The following is a 19482-nucleotide window of genomic DNA, read 5'->3' on the forward strand; positions in this document are numbered from 1 at the left end:
AACCAAGATGCTGCACGTTTACTGGTGTGTTTGGGGTGGTTGTCTTGTTGGAACACCCATTTCAAGGGCATTTCCTCTTCAGCATAAGGCAGCATGACCTCTTCAAGTATTCTGATGTATTCAAACTGATCCATGATCCCTGGTATGCGATAAATAGGCCCAACACCGTAGTATGAGAAACATCCCCATATCATGATGCTTGCGCAACCATGCTTCACTGTCTTCACAGTGTACTGTGGCTTGAATTCAGTGTTTGGGGGTCGTCTGACAAACTGTCTCCGGCCACTAGACCCAAAAAGAACAATCTTACTTTCATCAGTCCACAAAATGTTGCGCCATTTCTCTTTAGGCCAGTCAATGTGCTCTTTGGCAAATTGTAACCTCTTCAGCACATGTCTTTTTTTCAACAGTGGGACTTTGCGGGGGCTTCTTGCAGATAGCTTGGCTTCACATAGGCGTCTTCTAATTGTAACAGTACGCACAGGTAACTTTAGACCTTCTTTGATCTTCCTGGAGCTGATTGTTGGCTGAGTCCTTGCCATTTTGGCTATTCTTCTATCCTTTCGAATGGTAGTTTTTCGCTTTCTTCCACGTCTTTCAGGTTTTGCTTGCCATTTTAAAGCATTTGCGATCATTTTAGCTGAGCAGCCTATCATTTTATGCACTTCTTTATATGTTTTCCCCTCTCCAATCAACTTTTTAATCAAGGTACGCTGTTCTTCGGAACAATGTCTGGAACGACCCATTTTCCTCAGAATTTCAGAGAGAAATGCACTGTAACCAGCATGTACAACATTTGCTGCCTTCCTTCCTTAAATAAGGGCAATAATTGCCACCTGTTTTTCAAAGAATGAATGACCTCACTAATAGAACTCCACACTGCTATTATTTTGAACATGCCCCTTTCAATTAGTGATTCAATTACACAGAATCAGCAGCATGCATGTCATGACTGTTGGGTCTGTTGGATTTCTATTACTCTACTACACCTGATAGTAAATGATTTGCCATGTAGAAATATAATTTCTACCAAAAACAGTGATTGATCAGGTTAGTGATGTCTGACTGCTATTATTTTGAACACAACTGTATATAGAAATATTGCTACTGGAACTAGATACATTTTTCTTTTTTAACAATGACTACAAAATCCACAGTATACAAGTTGCAGCATTAGAAATTTTAAATTCAATGGGAAATGTACAAACCTTTACTATTCTCTCCTGCTCCTACACCCCTAAATAATAGTTTACATTAACACTAACTCAGGGTTTTCCATAATTCACAGAGGAGAATCTAATGAGATGTTATACCTAAAATACAGATAATAAACCTACTGAAGGCAGTCTAAAAAATAAAGTATTTGAATCAATATACATACTGTACATTATAGCATATTCATTTTTGTAAAATTAGAGTTTAGGTTTGGCAATATTTGCATAGTAACAATGGTCCAGCTTGGACCAATGTAAGTATGTATGTGCCATACCTGTGGGATCCCCATGAAGTTGTAAATAACAGTTGTAGGCACTGCTATTACAGTGAACACCACTAGCTTCTGGGTCCCGTAGCTGGACCAATTTAACTATGTAAAAATTGCCATATATAAACTTCGGATTTATTTTAAGTTTTTAAATTTTTTTTTTTTTCTTTTAAGGAGACCTGTCATATGAGAATCAAAACAACAGACAATGCTGAATGTCTACTGGTCTGGCAGTTACGCTGACACACTTGTTTCAATACTTTGAGTTGCTGACCTGGAATAAGCAAGCATATAAAGAAATTCTGACCCTAATCTGTATATGTGTTCCAGGTCAGTGACTGAGAAATACTGAAAGCCGAGGATGAGCATAGCAGCCAGGCAACTGACAATTTCAGAAATCAGTCATGACATGACCTTTCCATGCAAAACTAAATGAACTATGAATGGTTGGTAGGGCATGTAACTGTTAAGTGAAAAGCTTTTCAGAATTCACCCTTCATCTTCCCTGTATATAAGAAATGTATGCACTAAATTAAATTAGACCATTCAAGAAGCTGTGTTGGTTTACAAAGAAAGGTTTGCAGTGCCAAGGGGTTGCATGAGAACAGTAAGCATTATTTATGCCAGGGATTACCCTGTTTCAACTCTCAGAATGCATCAGGCAACTGTGAAATAGGGAATACACATGAAACTTTATAGTTATAGGATAAGTTCACCTTCTGACAAAAAATAATAAATGCAAATTCTTTTTGCAGGTAAAAAAATGTTCACTTATTACTTTTTGTTAAAGCAGCCTCTAAAGAATTGCACCAGCAATCAGCAGATCACAGGTGCCATGCAGGTCTTCTGCAGGCCTGTCAGTATATCTGCTGGCCTGTATGGTATGTACGGGCAAGCAGATATACTGACAGGAACAATGAACTACCACGGCGCTCCACAGCACTGTAGTAGTTAATTGAGAACTACAAGTCGGGGGGGGGGGGGCTTCGAAGAGCAGCTGCAGCATTGGGAACATGTTACATGTTCCCCCTAAAAACAGGTGGAACATGTAACAGGTTCCCAAAGGTGAACTTATCCTTTAAAGTAGAACTACAGACAAAGTTTTTTTTTAATTTAGTTTGGATAGAGAAAGGGAGAGTTATAACCCGGCAGTATATTTTTTGCCATCTGTGTCTCATTGGGGAGATTTGCCTAAACTTCCTGTACCATAGGCAAAACAGGAATGATGAGGAAACCCCTGCAAATTAAGAGAATTCTTTGGGGACCCTCAAGTCACCAGGACTGGTGTCCCGATTGGAAGATTTCCCCTCTATTACTTTTCTGGGGACAACCCATAATTTGGGGTTTTATTTTATTTTCACTTTCAATGATAATGGCAAACAGGACAAATAGAGAGGGCGAATCTCCTTAATGGGGGCACAGACAGCAATAAAAGCCGACAGGTATTCTAATCCACTCTATCCAAAACTAAAAAAAAGTTTTGCCTTTAGTTATACTTTAAAAACATACTTCTGTGAATGTACATTATTGTTTACAAGCCATATTTATATAAAATGTTGTTCTGTTAGTGTCTAATTTATATATGAAAACTCCAAGCCATTATAAGTGATATTTTTAACGTAAATTTCACAATCTGTGTCTGTCCTATGGTAAAGTGTTTGCGGTTTGTTTGAAGTAATGCGCATGCAAAAGAAACCTCTGATTATCACAAAACTTCTGAAATAAAACTGTCAAACAAGCGATGCAGGAGTATATCTTCTTGTCATACATAGACTGTGAACCTGGATGCTAACAAATATCCTGAGTTTTTGTATGTACAAAATCGTCAGCCTCATTCACGTGGGTTGCTTTAGTGCAGTGATGCACCTCATTACTCTACACAAATGAGCAATGGACCACTTTTATTCTAAAAAGGTACAGTTCACACATGTATGTACTGCCCTCTCTGCTTCATCAGGCGCAGATGAAAAAGTTAGTCAAAACAACTCACATATCTATAAAAAAAACCCATAGCACTTATTTTGGTCTTTGTACCATATATGTAATATATATGTAAAATACAACCCCAATTTCATAAAACATAAAAACAGAATGAATTGATTTTCAAATCTCATAAATCCATATTTTTAGTCCAAATAGAAAATATATTTGATATGTTTCTATTTTGAATAAAAAATGGTTTTATGATATTTGCAAATCATTGCATTCTGTTTTTATGTAGATTTTACACGGCATCCCAACTTTTTTGGAATTGAGGTGGTACAGAAAGAAATATGAAAGAAAGAAAGGAATTTTTTTTGTTAAATTATAAATAAAAGGTCACAGTAAAATAACATGTAGTGAAAAAATTAGATATTTAAAAAGAGGTTTAAACCTTACATTATTTACTTACTTGATTAACCACTTCAAAGTATACGGCCAGGGTTGTGGTCGGACTAAGGCCACAAATTTTCCACTGACACGTCCCACCCGTACCAATCTCCTGTGAGAGACATTAGAGCAATGAAATTGTCATTAGCCAGATAGAAATCAGAATAGATAAGGCGCCATGGTCAGTTAGAAGCACAATTTTTCTGTATCTCAGTAAAATGCTTCTAAGGCTTTTTGTTTTCCAAACAGTAAAATTTCCACATAATATCCGCTGAAAATATCAAGCTCAAATGATGACAGACAGGGCACATTACCGGTTCACTTCTCTCATATCATTTAACAGCATTTATAATTAACTGTATAATTGCTGCAAGGATTTTAAGTCTGTGGCTGGAAAACTTGTTTCAGGGCCAGAAAAGAAGTGATTCAGAATGCATTACAAATACTTCAGAACAGACAAAATGAACATTTTCCCTTTTTTCCCCAAAATAGGCAGTGGTGAGCATATTTAATAATAAAACTAAATCTGTTTTTTACAACACTTTGTTTTAGGTTTTATTTAGAAACTATTATAGTAAGATATGTGCTACAATTAAAGAATAAAGACAGGATGGGAACATATATAAAAACTACAAACAGGATAATGTAGAACTCTAGTCTGTTTTTTTTTTTTAAATGATGCAGGCTTGAAAGTAAAAGCTGCAGCTTTGCTAAGGACCATGAAGAAATAGCTTTTCTCTTCGTGGCAAGAAAAGGGTGTCAAAGAGAACATGCAGTGAATTAAAGAGAGAAAGTAAGCTGCACAGGGATTAAAACCTGTAACTGGAAAGGGTTCCTGGTTTAAAGTGATTTAAAGGCTGTTTTTTCCCTAACATTAAAATAGTTTAAACTTACCTGCTCTGTGCAATGGTATTGGATAGATTGATCCCTTAACACGTCTTCTAGAGTCCCCCACCGGCACGGTCCGCTCTTTCTTTCCTCTGAGGATCCCCTTCAGAAAGCTGTGTGCGGAGGTGGCACCTGTGCGGCGCACTTCCGAAGAGCCAATGGGCTCCTGCTGCTGTCTCAGCCAATGAGGAGGATGAGTTCCCAGACAGAGGAGGCTGTCGAGAACGTAGCTGTATCGGAGGGGGCTCAGGTAAGGATGCATAGAATGCATGCAGGTAAAAAAAAAAAATCTTGAGACTTTAGAACCGCTTTAAATTAAAAAGTCACAGCATCTAAAGGCAAACTTTTATTTTCATTTTTTATCGAGTAGACAGGCGAAAGAACTACTTTTTTTTAATCACTGTCCATGCTAGAGAGTAAGGGTTCGTTCACACTTGGCTGTTTTACCAACGCTTGCCAAACGCCCCTATAGCGTTTGGCAAGCGTTGGTCCGGCGTTTGTGGCGCGTTTTTTAATGCTCGGCAAATGCTCCACAAACGCCGCATGCGCGGTTTAGTGGCGGTTACTAGGTGTTTGCCGAGCGTTAAAAACGCCCCACAAACGCCTATAATGCAGTTTGAATGGTGTTACCGCTCCGCAAACGCCACGCAACCGCACCGCAAACGCCGGCCGGTCGTTTGTGGAGCAGCACCTAAGACTAGAATAGGAGGCTTCAATGCCTCCTGACTTGACCAGAGGTGTCTGTTTTGCCGCGACGCAACGCGACGCAAACGCTCCCATTAGAACAACACCATGTGCTATAATGTGCAGAATAGGCAGAGGCGTTTGGGAAGCAGTAAAAACGCTTCCCAAACGCCTCTCTGCCGCCTGCACACAACGCTAGTGTGAACGTAGCCTAACTATCACTGTCCCAGTGACCGTCACTGATACTGAAAAAAAACTACAAATTCCTGAGTTGACATCAGAATAGGAATAGAGGCGAATTCTTCCAATTATGACACTTGCTCCCCTGATAAATGTTTAAAGAGGGCTTTCCCTTACTCTGCAGAAATTTTGTTTCACTTCCACTTATGTCAACAGGACAGGAAGTGAAAGCAGGAAATGAATATAATATCTGCCTTTGTTCATCTCCTTTACATGAGTGAGTTGGGGAATAAGTAGTTTACAGAAGAAAGATAACATTGATTTGGCTTTTATTTCAGCTCACATGAAGTCACAAGGACAAGGACACTGCATGTCTGGCAACAGCACATATCTTCTGTACTTGCTGAAAATGTTCTTAAGCTGAAAAATATAAACTAAAACAGCCACCTCATCTAAGGACTGGTAAACAGCAATATATTATATTCTTGTTCTTGTGTTTAGTTATCCTAGAGAAAGTCTTTAAGTGGTAGAAGACTTGCGTCAAGTTTTGGACTGCTTAGAGAGTGGGTACACAAGTTCAGTAAATTACATACAGGTTATCAATCCTTAACCCTTGGTGGTTTTCTAAGTATTTTTTTTCTATTGGTTGAACTAGATGGACATGTGCCTTCTGTCAACCTGACTAATTATTTAACTCACATGAAATGTTCTGATGCTTATAAAAAGTCTTATAAAACTGGTTTTACTATCTGCTAACAGTAACTTCTAAGGCATATGGTCTCATATATATTTTTCCAGTTTATCCTGTCCATCACTAGATACGTAGCTTGCCAGGTCAGCTATATCTCTTTACATCTCTAACCAAAACTTTTATTCAGTTTAATAAAAGTATAAATGTTATCTCTCTGTTAGCCAGTTAAAGCAACAGGGAGCTTCAGGCAATGACCATCCAGTGGCCAGAGCATCACAGCAGCCTAGGCAAAAGCCTTGAACTTGAAAAGATTTAATTAACAACATCCCGACCGCCCTATAGCAGCTATACTGCTACAGGGTGGCAGGGGTGCGCAAAATCACATATACATATATATATATACATACATACATGATTTTGTGTGTCCGGGTAGGAGGCGCGTGCACACCCTACCCGCACTGCGATTCACAGCTGTCAATCACCAGGTCCCGCCCGATGATTTCCCCCCGGAACCAGGTGCTAACCGAGGATCTCCGACGGGGAGGAGTGCTGCTTTATTCACTAACAGACCTCCTCCCTGTCGGCTTACAGTGAAGCACCAAAACACCGCCCTCCAGTAAAACACTCCCAGCACACAGTTAACCCTTTGATCGCTCCTCGTGATAACCCCTTTCCTGCCCAGTGCCATTAGTACAGTATCAGTGCTTTTTTTTTTTTTTTAGCAATGATAAACTGGGGATGTCAGTGACACCAAGTCAGTTCCCCCCAGTGTCAGAATGCCCGCCGCAGTCCTGCTATAAGTTGCTGATCACTGCCATTATTAGTAAAAAGAAAAAATTCCAGTATATATAAATGCCATTTGTAAACGCTATAACTTTCACGTAAACCAATTAGTATACACGTATTGGGATTTTTATTTAACAAAGACACGTAGCAGAATACATTTTCGCCTAAATTTATGACGAAATTTGATTTTTTTTTTACTGGACATGTTTAACCTCTTCACGCATAAGGGTAAAACAAATCAAATGCCTAAGCACAATTTTGCAACGTTGACATGTGTTAGTAAAACTGTACATATCATCCCAACTACTTTGTACATCCAGGTGGATTATACCTTGTTTTTTTCAGGACAAATTGGGCTTTCATTTGGTGGCAAATGGTAATGGATATGTCCTGATTTTTTTTTTATTATCAAAGGAAAACTGTGTTTTTATTTAGCTGTGTGTTTGTTACTACCATAATCTGACACCAAAGAACAACCCAAAACAAATTCTCCAGCTCTTGACGGTCGCAGCGATACCATATATGTGTATGCTATTTGTTATTTGTACCTGTAGTACAGCCCAGAAACAATAGTGCACATTTTGTTTTTGTTTTTTACCTAAAATACTTACCCTGGAACTAAACTAGATCAAACCTTGATCTAGGTATTTTTTCTTTTCTTTTTTAATATGTATTTATCTTTTTTTTGGTTTGTTTTTTTACAAACATTTTTTTCCCTCTATACCAGGAATTAGAGAGATACAATGTATCTCTCTCCTCCATTCATAGAGAGGAAAAAAAAAACCAAGGGGTTGGGCTGTACAGTGACTGATCACCTGACAGCCAATCAGAGGCAATCACAGCAATCATGTGACCTGGAATTGGGAGTCCAGTGTCCTGATCGTTAGAACAGGACCCGGTGCTCTCAGTGACACCGCAGTCTTTCTGCTGGGAGCACGCCATGTGGCGCACTTCCAGCAGAAAGACAGGTACGCAAATATGCAGCCCCATGGAAAAAAAACCCAGTTCTGTGAAGCCGCACATTTGTGTTATGTCGGCGTCAAGGGGTTAATAGCAAGAAGTCAAAAATATTGTTATTTTCTCAAAATTGACGTTTTTTTGGGTTTTTTTGTAGCGCAAAAAAAAAAAAACCGCACAGGCCATCAAATATCATCAAATGAAAGCACAATTTGTGGGGAAAAAAGGATGTGAGTTTCATTTGGGAGCAGCATTGCGTAAGCACGCAATTGTCTTTTAAAGTAACGCAGCGCCAAAACACAAAAAATGGCCTTGTCAGGAAGGGAGGTAAATCCTCAGGAGGGCAAGTGGTTAAGTTGTATTTAATATGACACAACAGTTTTAAAAAAATAACTTTTTTCAATTAAAAAAAAAAAAAAACCTTTATACTCACATTTTCAGACACACAGGGCCCCTTGGCATTCAGGGATACACAGGGTCCAATAGCACCTGATATTTTTATCTCTCTTGATGTCTTCATAACCCATGAAATACATAAGAATCAAAATAAAAGTTTGTAGGAAAAACAAAAAAAATGACTATAATACAAGTGCTTTTATGACAATATATGCTCTTGATACCTGTGCAATTTAGACGACGAAGCCAAAACATGAACTACAACAATGTGTGTGTGTGTGTGTGTATATATATATGTATATATATATATATATATATACATATACACATATACATATACACACACACACACACACACACACACACACACATACATACCTACACACACAAAACAGTTTAAACACTTATAAACTAAAGAAAGACCATAGAACACTGACCTAGAACCAAGTTGGGGTAACAAACATGATGATATTACTCATGTCACAGCCCAAAACAATAGAGTTTTCATGCAAGATTCCACCACATAAGTCCAAAAAAAATGTTATTTACCTTGATTTCTAAAGTACCACCAAATGCCATCTTGAAGTTGCCCTGCGCATCTTTAGTAAAAACTCTCTGAAATGTCTGTTTGAAAAGGGAGGTGTTGAAGGAGTCTCCCATCACCATGTAACCACTGTGCAGAGACAAATCATTCTATGTAAGTCACATGTTAGGAAATAAGACATCATGCTAAAAATATATGACACAATGGGGTTTATTTACCAAAACTGCATGGTGCAAAATCGGATGCAGCTCTGCATAGAAACCAATCAACATCCAGGTTTTATTGCCAAAACTAAACTGAACAAGCTGATGTTAGAAGCTGATTGGCTACCATGCACAACTGCACCAGATTCTGAGTGCACTACCTTTAGTAAATAACTCTACTATGTTTTGGAAAGTGAAGAAAACTCTGTTGGGTTACTACTGCTGTCTGCATCCCTGCTATGATTGCGCTGTTTTAGTGTGGCCATCAGGACAGAAAGTGAATACAATATCTGTAACACCAATGACAATTAAGGTAGTTTCTTTAGCGGGAGGGGGGGGGGAGGGTTATAGTCAGGTTTATTTTGCTGCCTGCAGCCCTCATGGGAATATTTCTCCTCTCTCATAAGGAAAGAGTACCCTTGCCCCCCACTGACAGAACTAAACTGACTGAAGTTCTAACCCTTTCCCACGCTACCCAAAACTATATTGAAAATGGCATTACACAGTTATTTCGGCTGGTTATGGGCTTAAAACTATGAGACTTATCCAATAAACAAAATAAATAAACTTCCAGAAAAATGTATGATAGCCCATACTCTTCGCTCCTGGATTTTCTTGGGAAACAACAATAGACAGTCAAGCTAGACTTAAAGTGGCTCTAATGGCTTAAGTTATTTTTACCTTAATGAATTTTCTGCATTAAGGTAAAAAAACCTTCTCTGCACAGGATCTCCCCCAGACCCCCTTATACTTACCTGAGCCTGATTTCAATCCAGCGCTGTGCCAAGAGCTGAGGCTCCCTTTCCTCACAGGACAGAAACGAAACAGTGGGAGCAACTGGCATCCGCTGTTGTCCATCCAGTCCTGTTATGAGGGAGCAGAGGACAGACCCAAGCTGTGCTGCCTGTGTCTATAGTCATAGGCATTGTGGCTTGGGATTGACCCCGCTACAGGGCTCCTACAGGAAGTGGCTTCCTATGGGGGCATTTGACAAATAGGTGGAGCCAGGAGTGCCGGCAGGGGATTGATGTTGATTGATGGAGGCTTCACCTCCATGTAATTTTGAGGACATACAAATTAATGCATAAACTGTTGACACTATATAAATTCTGCATAACAATAATAATAATAGATACAGGCTGGAAGGGCGGGAAACAGGCTATAATTGGCAGAACCTCACCCTACATAGTCCACATCATGTTTTTGCACAAAAATAATAAGGATTTGAGTTCAAATACATATTTTATGACTATTTAAAACATTTGATATGTATTTTTCCTTTGTATTTCAAAGCCTGTTTTTTTTTTCAACATGTGACTAACAGCAGAGGACTAGAAACTCCTCTCGGCAATGTTTTCCTGCAGATAGGCTGGGAAAGAGCTGGGTCACATGACAGCTGTATATCAAATATGAAAAAAGGTACTTAGATGTTTTTTTCTTAAAATTAAAATAAATACTGTGCCATCATCCATATACATAGACAGAGGGATAATGTAAAGTGAACAATGGGTGTTTAGTAGCATTTGAAGTTAAAAGCTAATCAAAACTCCAAAACAAAAATATATACTGCAGCTTACCAGTTCTAGTAACTGTTCTTAGATGTGGGGGCTACATTAGTTTTCATTTTTTAGGCCTTTTCTCTTTTTTTGCCTGGTAATACCACCAGTGACACTTATCCTGTCCTAGGGTGACAGTACTTTCTCAGACTGTATATTTGGAGAAGCAGTGTTGTCACCCTAGGCTTCTCTCTTGATCATGTAGCTAGGAGTACAGAGGTCCTGGGCTTTGAAAACTTCACTGTTCTTTCTCTTCTTTCCCTAGGGACACCAGGAGGACAGATCAGAGTGATTTTGATTGATCAGTGCTGTCACATTGCCGGCACCGACCAATCAGAATCAAACGGATCTGTCCTGGTGTCCCTAAGGAAAGTAGAGGAACAGTGCAGTTTTCAAACCCCATGACTGCGGCACTGGGATGTGTGGACAGTGAAATGGTATCACACATGGAGGTAAGTGTAGCAGGGACCATGGGGGAGGAGGTTGTTCGTTGTGGGACTACTAAGCCCAGAGGACCTGTACAAAGTTTGAAGTTTACTAGATGAGGTAAATTTTTCACAGTAAGAAGAAGATTGTATCACTATTGCCTGTGCAATTTACCACTGCTTGACTTTTTTGATACAATGCTGTAGAAATAGAGGAAAGAAAAGGATATATATAAATATATATATATAATTTTTTTTTTTTTTTTTTAATTACAGTGGTTCTAAAGGCAAGACATTGTTTGCATTAATGCATTCCATGTATTAAGGTAAAGAATGTTCCAATAGTTGTATTGCTACCCCCCCACCTACCTCCATAAACACTTACCTGGGTCCTTTCTCCATCCAGCATTGCTGCTCTCTCTCCTCACTGGACATGGAAGCAGCAGTGGGAGCCTTTGGCTCCTGCTACTGTCAATCAAATTCTGTGAGGCAGGAGTAGGGTAGAGTCATACTGGATGCACACAGCCCAGCTCTGGAGCATGTCCGCACAAGTGCCCCTTAGCAGCTGGCTTGCTATGGGGACACTCGCAGAAGAGGAGTGGAGAGCAATGGGACGGGACAGGACGGGGCAGGGAGGGCAACAGATACATATAAAATGTTAAATATTTTATTAAAAAATTAGCTGTTATAACCACTTTAAATGGACTGAGTTATAGATGAGCAGCATTTGTTTTAGGGTGAGCATTGACTGAATTTCCTATAAGAGAGATTTCCTCTTACTTCTTGTTTTTCTGGGATAATAGATAGGTGGGAAATCTCTAGAACAGTAACTTTAACCCTTATGTAACATTGAAAACTAAACTATAGCAGCTGGGAGTCTGTTAGCCTTTTTAAAGTGAGCCGTTGGCTTTACAGTAAAAGTGATTCCACCTTCTGTGTGAAGGCGCCACTTCCTTGCATAACACCCTCTGCCATTTGTCCGAGGCATTCTTGTCCCTACTGAATTTTGCAATCAAATGAAAAAAAATATTTCCCCCAACAATGTAAATGGGGGCAAAGTACCCCCATTTTTGCATACAAAAAAGACAGCACTACATGTATTAGGAATAGCTGCAGGAGTGAGAGCAATAATTCCAGGACCATCATTCATAGTTAACTCTAAATCCATAACCTGTAAGAGGCATTTAAAGTGACGCCTATGAACAATTTTGGTACTGTAGTTTTGTGCAATTTTAAGCCTTAACATACTGTATTTACTATTTTTTTTAAATTCAACCTCATCTCTATATTTATATACAAAGAATGGGTATTATATTGTGGTTGAGTGCACTAAAACTCATTTCAGTGTACTTTTTAAAGAAAGATATGACAAAGAGTAGTGCAAAATATGTGTAACATAAAAATTGCAATTGCCACGGTTGCATTCTACGGTGTGGCATGCAGTGAGATACTATCTTTCTGGTAACACTCATTTCTCACCTGAATTACATTCACAATCCCTTTTTGCCAGGAAACCTTTTAGATATTGTTTGCAGGTGAGTATCACAGCAAAAGATGCCGTTTTAAATTTTAATGGGCTATTATTTTTTAAATAATTTTTTGGCTGATGTTCTGCTTTATGTTCCATTGTCAAATCAAAATGAAAACATGTAGATGTAAGTATACTGACTGACTATAGTGGACATACACTGGTACATTGCACTCCCTCTTAAAGCTTGTTTTCTGTACTCCAACCACAGCGATCTCTTGTTCTAAGGCAGAAACAATTAATGCTTTTTATAAATTCATAACTTTGGCTTTCTTAGAACCACACAGGCTGGAAAGAAAGAGCATCGCTTTTATCTTGCCATCATTTCACCTTCCGTCTTTTCTTACCCTGTATTATTTGGACAGCATTTCATTTCCAGGAGCCCAGACTGATCTAAAGCACAGGCATAGATGTCTATTACATGACCAGAGGCAGCTGCACGGTTTGCCAAAGCTTCAAAATGCTGGTAAGAGAAGACACAATTTTTAATTACTTACCAGTGTGAAGTGCACTGCAGGAAAATACAAACAATACATTTTCATGACTACACAGTCCAATGTGTGTGAACATATTACCACATATTAGCACACCCATTTGGAAGTGTCTACATCCACCTCCATGATTTTTGGTCAGCTAAATGGTACCTTAAAAGATATTCACAAAAACAGCAAGAGGTGGGGTGTTTCAAGTAGACTATAGCTTGGTTTGATTCCTATCAAGGGTGAGCTTTTTTGGAAGGAAGACGAAAATACAGCTTGGTGGAGAAAACATTTGGATAAAATCTGTTGTGATTAGGAGACACATTTTTCAGCTAAATAAGTGTATATGGGCCGCGCATACTTGTAAGGAATACTATCATTTCCATCTGGAAGAAAACTTTTGCATTGTGCTTTCTTGCACTATATTATCTAGCACAAGATTGTGCCTCACCTGCCTGCTTAAAGGACAAGTTCACCTTTTGCTATAAAATAATAAATGCACATTTTTTTGTAGGTCTCCTGCAGACTGTCAGTCTATCTACTTTCCCATACCGGGTGTACAGGCAAGCAGATATACTGACAGGAAGAATGAGCTTGTAGTTAATTGAGAAACTACAAGTCCCAAAAGCCTTAGTGATTGTTGGCTTGTAGTTCTCATTCACAGAGGACTGTGAATGAGCGATGCGGCCGGCCAGGCACAACCCCACGCGGCTGCATTTTTTTCCCACATTCTGAGAGCTAGGGGGGTTGTAGAAGATCCCCCGCTAGCTGTCAAAGCAGGGGCCGGTCTATTCATAACATGTCACATGTTACACCCTGAATATGGTTTACTATCGCTTTAAGATCATTAAAGAAAAGAAATCTGGAGGAAAAATAAGTGCAAGGGTGCTTTAGGGTGCTGTGGCCTTTGAGGCCCTCTGATGTAGCCCTCAACCGCAAACCAGGGAAGCCTGGGGTCGGCAACCCATTGATCGTGATCTGGGCTTGCCGACCCGCCATCCCTGAGCATCAGATTGCATTGAGCTGGCACAAGCAGCAGAGGAAGCAGCCGCGGAGAGAGCAGGAGCCACATAAGCCAATGCTTTCTCTGTAGTGCTGGGTCCTGTCCCAGGTGGAGTGATACCAAATGCACTTCACCTAGGACTTTTCTAGCAACCTGGAGAATGATGCCAGCAAAAGTTGGAAAAGGAAAAAAAAAGGTGTATTAAACAACATATACACTGAGCTTTTGCAATGGGCACATTAGCACCTGTAAAAGGGTTAACAACTATTACGTTTTCACACTGGTCCACAGGTACAGCAAGGTGCACCTGCAGGTTTTCTGTGGGTTAGCTGCACTGAGCAGGAGTTGTGGTGAACTTTCAGAAAGTGCACAACACTTACAAGATATAATAGAATTCTATGGCAAAGCGCACCTAACCTGCAGAAAAGCTGCAGGTGCACTGTGTTGCACCCGTGGTGCGAGTAAAGCACAGCGCATTAGTGTAAAAGCAGCCTTATAGGGGGCTCAAGACAGTAAGGGCACATTTACATTTGCGGTTTGGGGGGTGGCAAAACCCCATATTTGAGACAATTCCCCCCCCCCCTCCCCCCACACTACTGATGTAGTGACAGGAGTTGCAATGGCGACCTCGTCCCATGCTCCAGGGGGTCAATGCACCCTGTTACATTCCGTTTTACACTTGGACAGGAGGGGTAATGGGGGCGGCATATACAAAAACTGATACTCTCCATTTTCTTCCTGTAACCACTGAAGGCTGGCTTTTCCTCCTCTCCCTCCTGCTGGCATTCATGGGCTGCAGGAGGAACATTTTCATTATGCCATTCAAAATAAAAAATTAGAATTTCTGAACCATTTAATTGTGGCCCGCAACTGTTTACAAAATCACATCAGTGGTCCTCGTTCCTAAATAGGCTGAGCACCCGTGCTCTATAGTGTGTACCTGTCTCAATCCAGGGCACCAAGTGTCATTTCTCTCTGCTGCCTCTATCCTCTGCTATCTGCACCAGTCACTTCTGACAAGTTATCCTGACACAAAGAAGTAAAAAAGGTGGTGGAGAGCAAGCTCCAGCCTGTGATTGGCAGCCTGTTCCTATGCACTGTGTGAAGGGGGGTTTTGCCCCTTCCTTCCAATAACCTCTCACTGAGCTCTGCACAGTGTAATTTCAGCTCCCCGCCCCTGCTTTCGGAGAGCTCAGAAAAGCTGTATAAATTCTGGACTTTGAACAGATGTGGAGAAGAGAAGACTGCAGATGAACAGGTACAAATTATGTAGGAGGATTAGTTTCATCTCTGTGTATCACCCGAGACCAGTCAATTCACTGGATATATGTAAGGGTTTGCAACCACTTTAGGTTGGCGATTACAGTAGCTCTGTTGAAAAGCAGTTCCCAAAAGCTGTGCGGGATACAGTTTTCCCCCAGAATCTCGAGTTCTATAAAGACTTGTTTTGGTAGAAATTTGTAATGTGTTAAGTCAAAATGTAAAGTAGTTCAGTTAAAAAACAGTGCCTGGTAAAAAAAAAAAACTCACTACAAGACCCCCGAAAGCTCTAGATAATTGTCAGTGGAGTAAATCCTGCCATACCCATCCATAAACGACAAAACATTCACTTTAGATGAATTTATGACAATTACTCTGGGAGATACTGCCGCCTACTGGCAACATGCTCTACGGTTTATTATCCGTAATTATTGTTTTACATAAAAAGAATCTCAATTTAAAGCTAAAAACACAAAATGCACAAATAGAAAATACGTGAACCAAAATACAAAGGTATGGCAATTCTGTTTGACTAGGCATGTAGTCCAGTCCACTCCACCATACTCTGTATAATTATTTCAAATGTCACTACAATTGGCTGCATTTTTTTCACCAGGTAATCTTTTAACATTTTTTTTTTTTAATATACTGCATATCAACTTTCCATGTCAAATATAGGAATAGGAACATTTCTGCAGTAAAATCACAAGTGTTACATAAAAATACTGTCCAACTATTGTGAACTAGGTGGCATGTGTAGGTATTACATTGTTTTGTTATTCGAAGTATCAGTTTAAAAATCGGCCTGAAACCCCATGCAGATCTGCATTCAGCGCAAGGTAGCTGATTTATGAGCACAGGGGCAAAAGTGGAGCGGATACCCACAGAAACCAAATTCCAAAGGGTTTGAAAACACCGAAGGCAGGAAATCCAGAGCAAAAATGGAGCTACAGCACATAACCACACTGCACTAGGAAAATGAAACATGCTGATTGGCTGTCATAGGTAATAGCTAGTTACAATGGATCCTGCTACATGGAACAGTATTATTTTTCCTCCAGATTTCTTTGCTTAAAAAAGAGAAAAAAAAAAAGGTCCCCCGCAGGCTCATGTCATAATGTGCTAATATGCATCACATACTAACATACTATGACAGATTTACCTGAAAAATAGATCCCTCCAGCAGCACGCTGTTACCGCTGACAGGGCTTCCATCTTCACCCAGTCATTTTTCTAGGTTGGCGGGCTCCGGCTATTTGATTGGCTGAGCTGCGATACATCACTTCCACATGCATGACCGTGGAACAGTTCTCTCAATGGACAGCATGCCAGTGATGTTACCAGCTGCTACACATGTAAATATCTCCTAAACGATGCATGTCCAGGAGATAATCCCTGTACCCAAGGTAAGCCTTATCTTATAGGTTTATCTGTAGGTAGAAGATAAAAATCAGAGTTTACTACTGCTTTAAATTAGCTCCAGTGTTTTACAAATGTACAAAAGCCTTGTTTAAATAAGCAGTTCTTTTTTGCTATTGCCATAAGAATAAAGTACGGTATGTGTAGTAACATACCAGTAAAATTATTTGGATCTTTCAGTATAATATTTTTCTATGAAAGTCTGTGTTGTACATTCCTCCCCACTCCTGCTCTGACACCAAGCTATAAGAAATGACAAATGCTCAGTAGGACTCACCTTTGTTGCTTTCTTCACGTACTTTGCATTGTCCTTTTCAATATCATGCCAGGAACGGATGGGAGCCTTCAGCTCATCCCCCACAACCATACCAGGGCCTTGTGTGGCTGGTCCTCCAATGAACATCATGATCCTAGCCCCAGTATTAGGAAAGGTGCACTGTTTAAAAATAAACAAATTAATGACCAAATTTAGACTGTCCTAAAGGCAAGTTACGTGCTTTCATCTCGTGAAAGAATAGGTGCATTGGTAAAATAACATTACCCCTAAAGGGCAATGGAGAATGAAAGCGGAGAAAGAGTGAACGTTACCACTCCTGCTTTTTAAGACGTGCTCTATCCGCCTTGCTTCACTGTTCAGTGAGCTAAATGACCTAGACCAAATGTGTGTATGTTAGATGTTGTTCTTAGGTTCGGTTCACACTATAGAAATGCTGTCCAGATGAGTTCCAGATGCGTTTCTGCATGCGCATTTTTTACGCGTTTTTGTAGCGTCCCGGCATGTTTTTGATGTGTTTTTTTCATGTGTTCCGGGTCATTTTTCCCATCTTTTTCTTCAATCTAATAAGGACACGTGTGTTCCAGTGTGTTTTTGGTATGTTTCAGTGCGTTCTGGTGCATTTTTTATATGTTTTACTGTGTTCCAGTACAGGTCTGTAGAAAAAAAATGCAGCCCCTTCTACTTTTTTTTCTGCATCCGGAACGCACTGGAACTGCAAGTACTGATGTGAACTATGACATACAACCATATAACCTACTTTCTGTGAGTTTTGGATGCAGAAAAAAAGCACACAGAAAAACACATGTAGAGTGAACTGGCCCTTAAAGTGTAAATTCTAACAAGAACTTCCCTATGAGCTCCCTTTTGGTCCATCAAATTTCCCTTCAAAAGCATTTGATTAAATCTGTTCCATAAATGTAAGAACTGTTGATCGGTTCAAAATTCAGAACTGTCCTGTGCACACATTTTGTGTTATCTCAAAAAAGTCTAATTAGCCCTCCCAGTTCTTATCTTGGACTACAAAACAACACTGAATACCATTTCCTGAGAGAAGATGTCTACAGCACAATAAAAGCAAAAAACCCCTAAAATAATAAAACTTCAGCAACTAGACTGAATTGGATAAATAATCCAATAATTTATCCATTTGCAGACCGCTCCCACAGTACATTGACTTCAGGCGGGATGTACAAGCAAAGTGATGTACCCGCAAATCATTTTGCCTTTAAAGACAAAGGGTACAGTGTCAGTGGTTTTTATTAGCACTGATTACTGTTTCGTGTCACTGGGGATGTCAGTGACAGTTCCCACCCAGTGTCAGAATGCCCGCCGCAGTCCCACTATAAGGCGCTGATCGCCATTAATAGTATAAAAAAAAACAATCCTGTATATATACACCGCCATTTGTAGATGCTATAACTTTCACGTAAATCAATTAATTTACACGTACTGGGATTTTTTTTTAGCAAAGACATGTAGCAGAATACATTTTGGCCTAAATTTATGAATAAAATTAGATTTTTTTAATGGATATTTTTTATAGCAAAAAGTCAAAAATATTGGGGGGTTTTGTGGAATTGTTTTGTTTATAGCACAAAAAATAAACGAAGATCAAATACCACCAAAAGAAAGCTCTATTTGTGGGGAAAAAAATGACAAATTTCATTATTATTATTATTATACAGTATTTATGTACAGTGTTGCATGACCACGCAATTGTCAGTTAAAATAACGAATATCACAAAAAATGGCCTGGTCAGGAAGGGGGGGGGGGGGGTAAATCCTCTGGAGGGCAAGTGGTTACAAATAGTATGTCTTTTTTTTGGTTTGTTTTTTATAAAATAAAACTGTGGGTCCTGTCACGTAGCAGGTAATTGGTGGGTGATAAATACTTTGTGGCTACGCCCCATGTGAAGTTGTGGTCGCTGTACTGCACTACCCTCTGACTGGCTTATTGTTTCTTGCATACTTGTACTTTGGATTTTTTACATTTGTTGGTACTGGTCATATCTTGGGCCTGAGCTGTATGGAACTGTTGATTACTTTTGTTATTATTCTGTATTGAACGGCTCTGTGGCTGGATTTAAATAAAAAGTCTACATATAAAAAAAAAAAAAAAAAAAAAAAACGTGACCACTGTCTGCTGACCAGCCTCCTGGTTTCTGCAATGTAATTGCAGCTGTCAATTTCTAGCATTGAAAGCAGAGCGTCCTCAATCCCACACACATTTACTAGGGGACACAAGCAAAGAAACACAAAAGCAATATATTGCAAATTCACATGCCACCCTCTACAACAAATACAGCATAACTCACTATGTGTACATTCAGAATATGGAAGTAGTTCAAATTTC

General features: G+C 39.6%; 1 protein-coding gene across 2 annotated transcripts in view; it reads right to left on the minus strand.

Moving 5' to 3' along the window:
• Nucleotides 1–19482, minus strand: part of SEC23A (SEC23 homolog A, COPII component) — a 128181-nt gene that overhangs the window by 77571 nt on the left and 31128 nt on the right. For both annotated transcript variants that reach the window (XM_089658685.1, XM_089658684.1), the window contains 5 exons: nucleotides 17130–17288; nucleotides 13039–13154; nucleotides 8985–9108; nucleotides 8473–8553; nucleotides 3876–3965 (listed from right to left, as the gene is read on the minus strand). In XM_089658685.1, coding sequence (XP_089514811.1) covers nucleotides 3876–3965; nucleotides 8473–8553; nucleotides 8985–9108; nucleotides 13039–13154; nucleotides 17130–17288 — 570 coding nt within the window. The remainder of the gene's footprint in view (nucleotides 1–3875; nucleotides 3966–8472; nucleotides 8554–8984; nucleotides 9109–13038; nucleotides 13155–17129; nucleotides 17289–19482) is intronic.

Source organism: Staurois parvus, unplaced genomic scaffold, assembly GCF_062004578.1.
Source record: "Staurois parvus isolate SC_StPar_1 unplaced genomic scaffold, SC_StPar_1.0 ptg001089l, whole genome shotgun sequence".
Taxonomy (NCBI): domain Eukaryota; kingdom Metazoa; phylum Chordata; class Amphibia; order Anura; family Ranidae; genus Staurois; species Staurois parvus.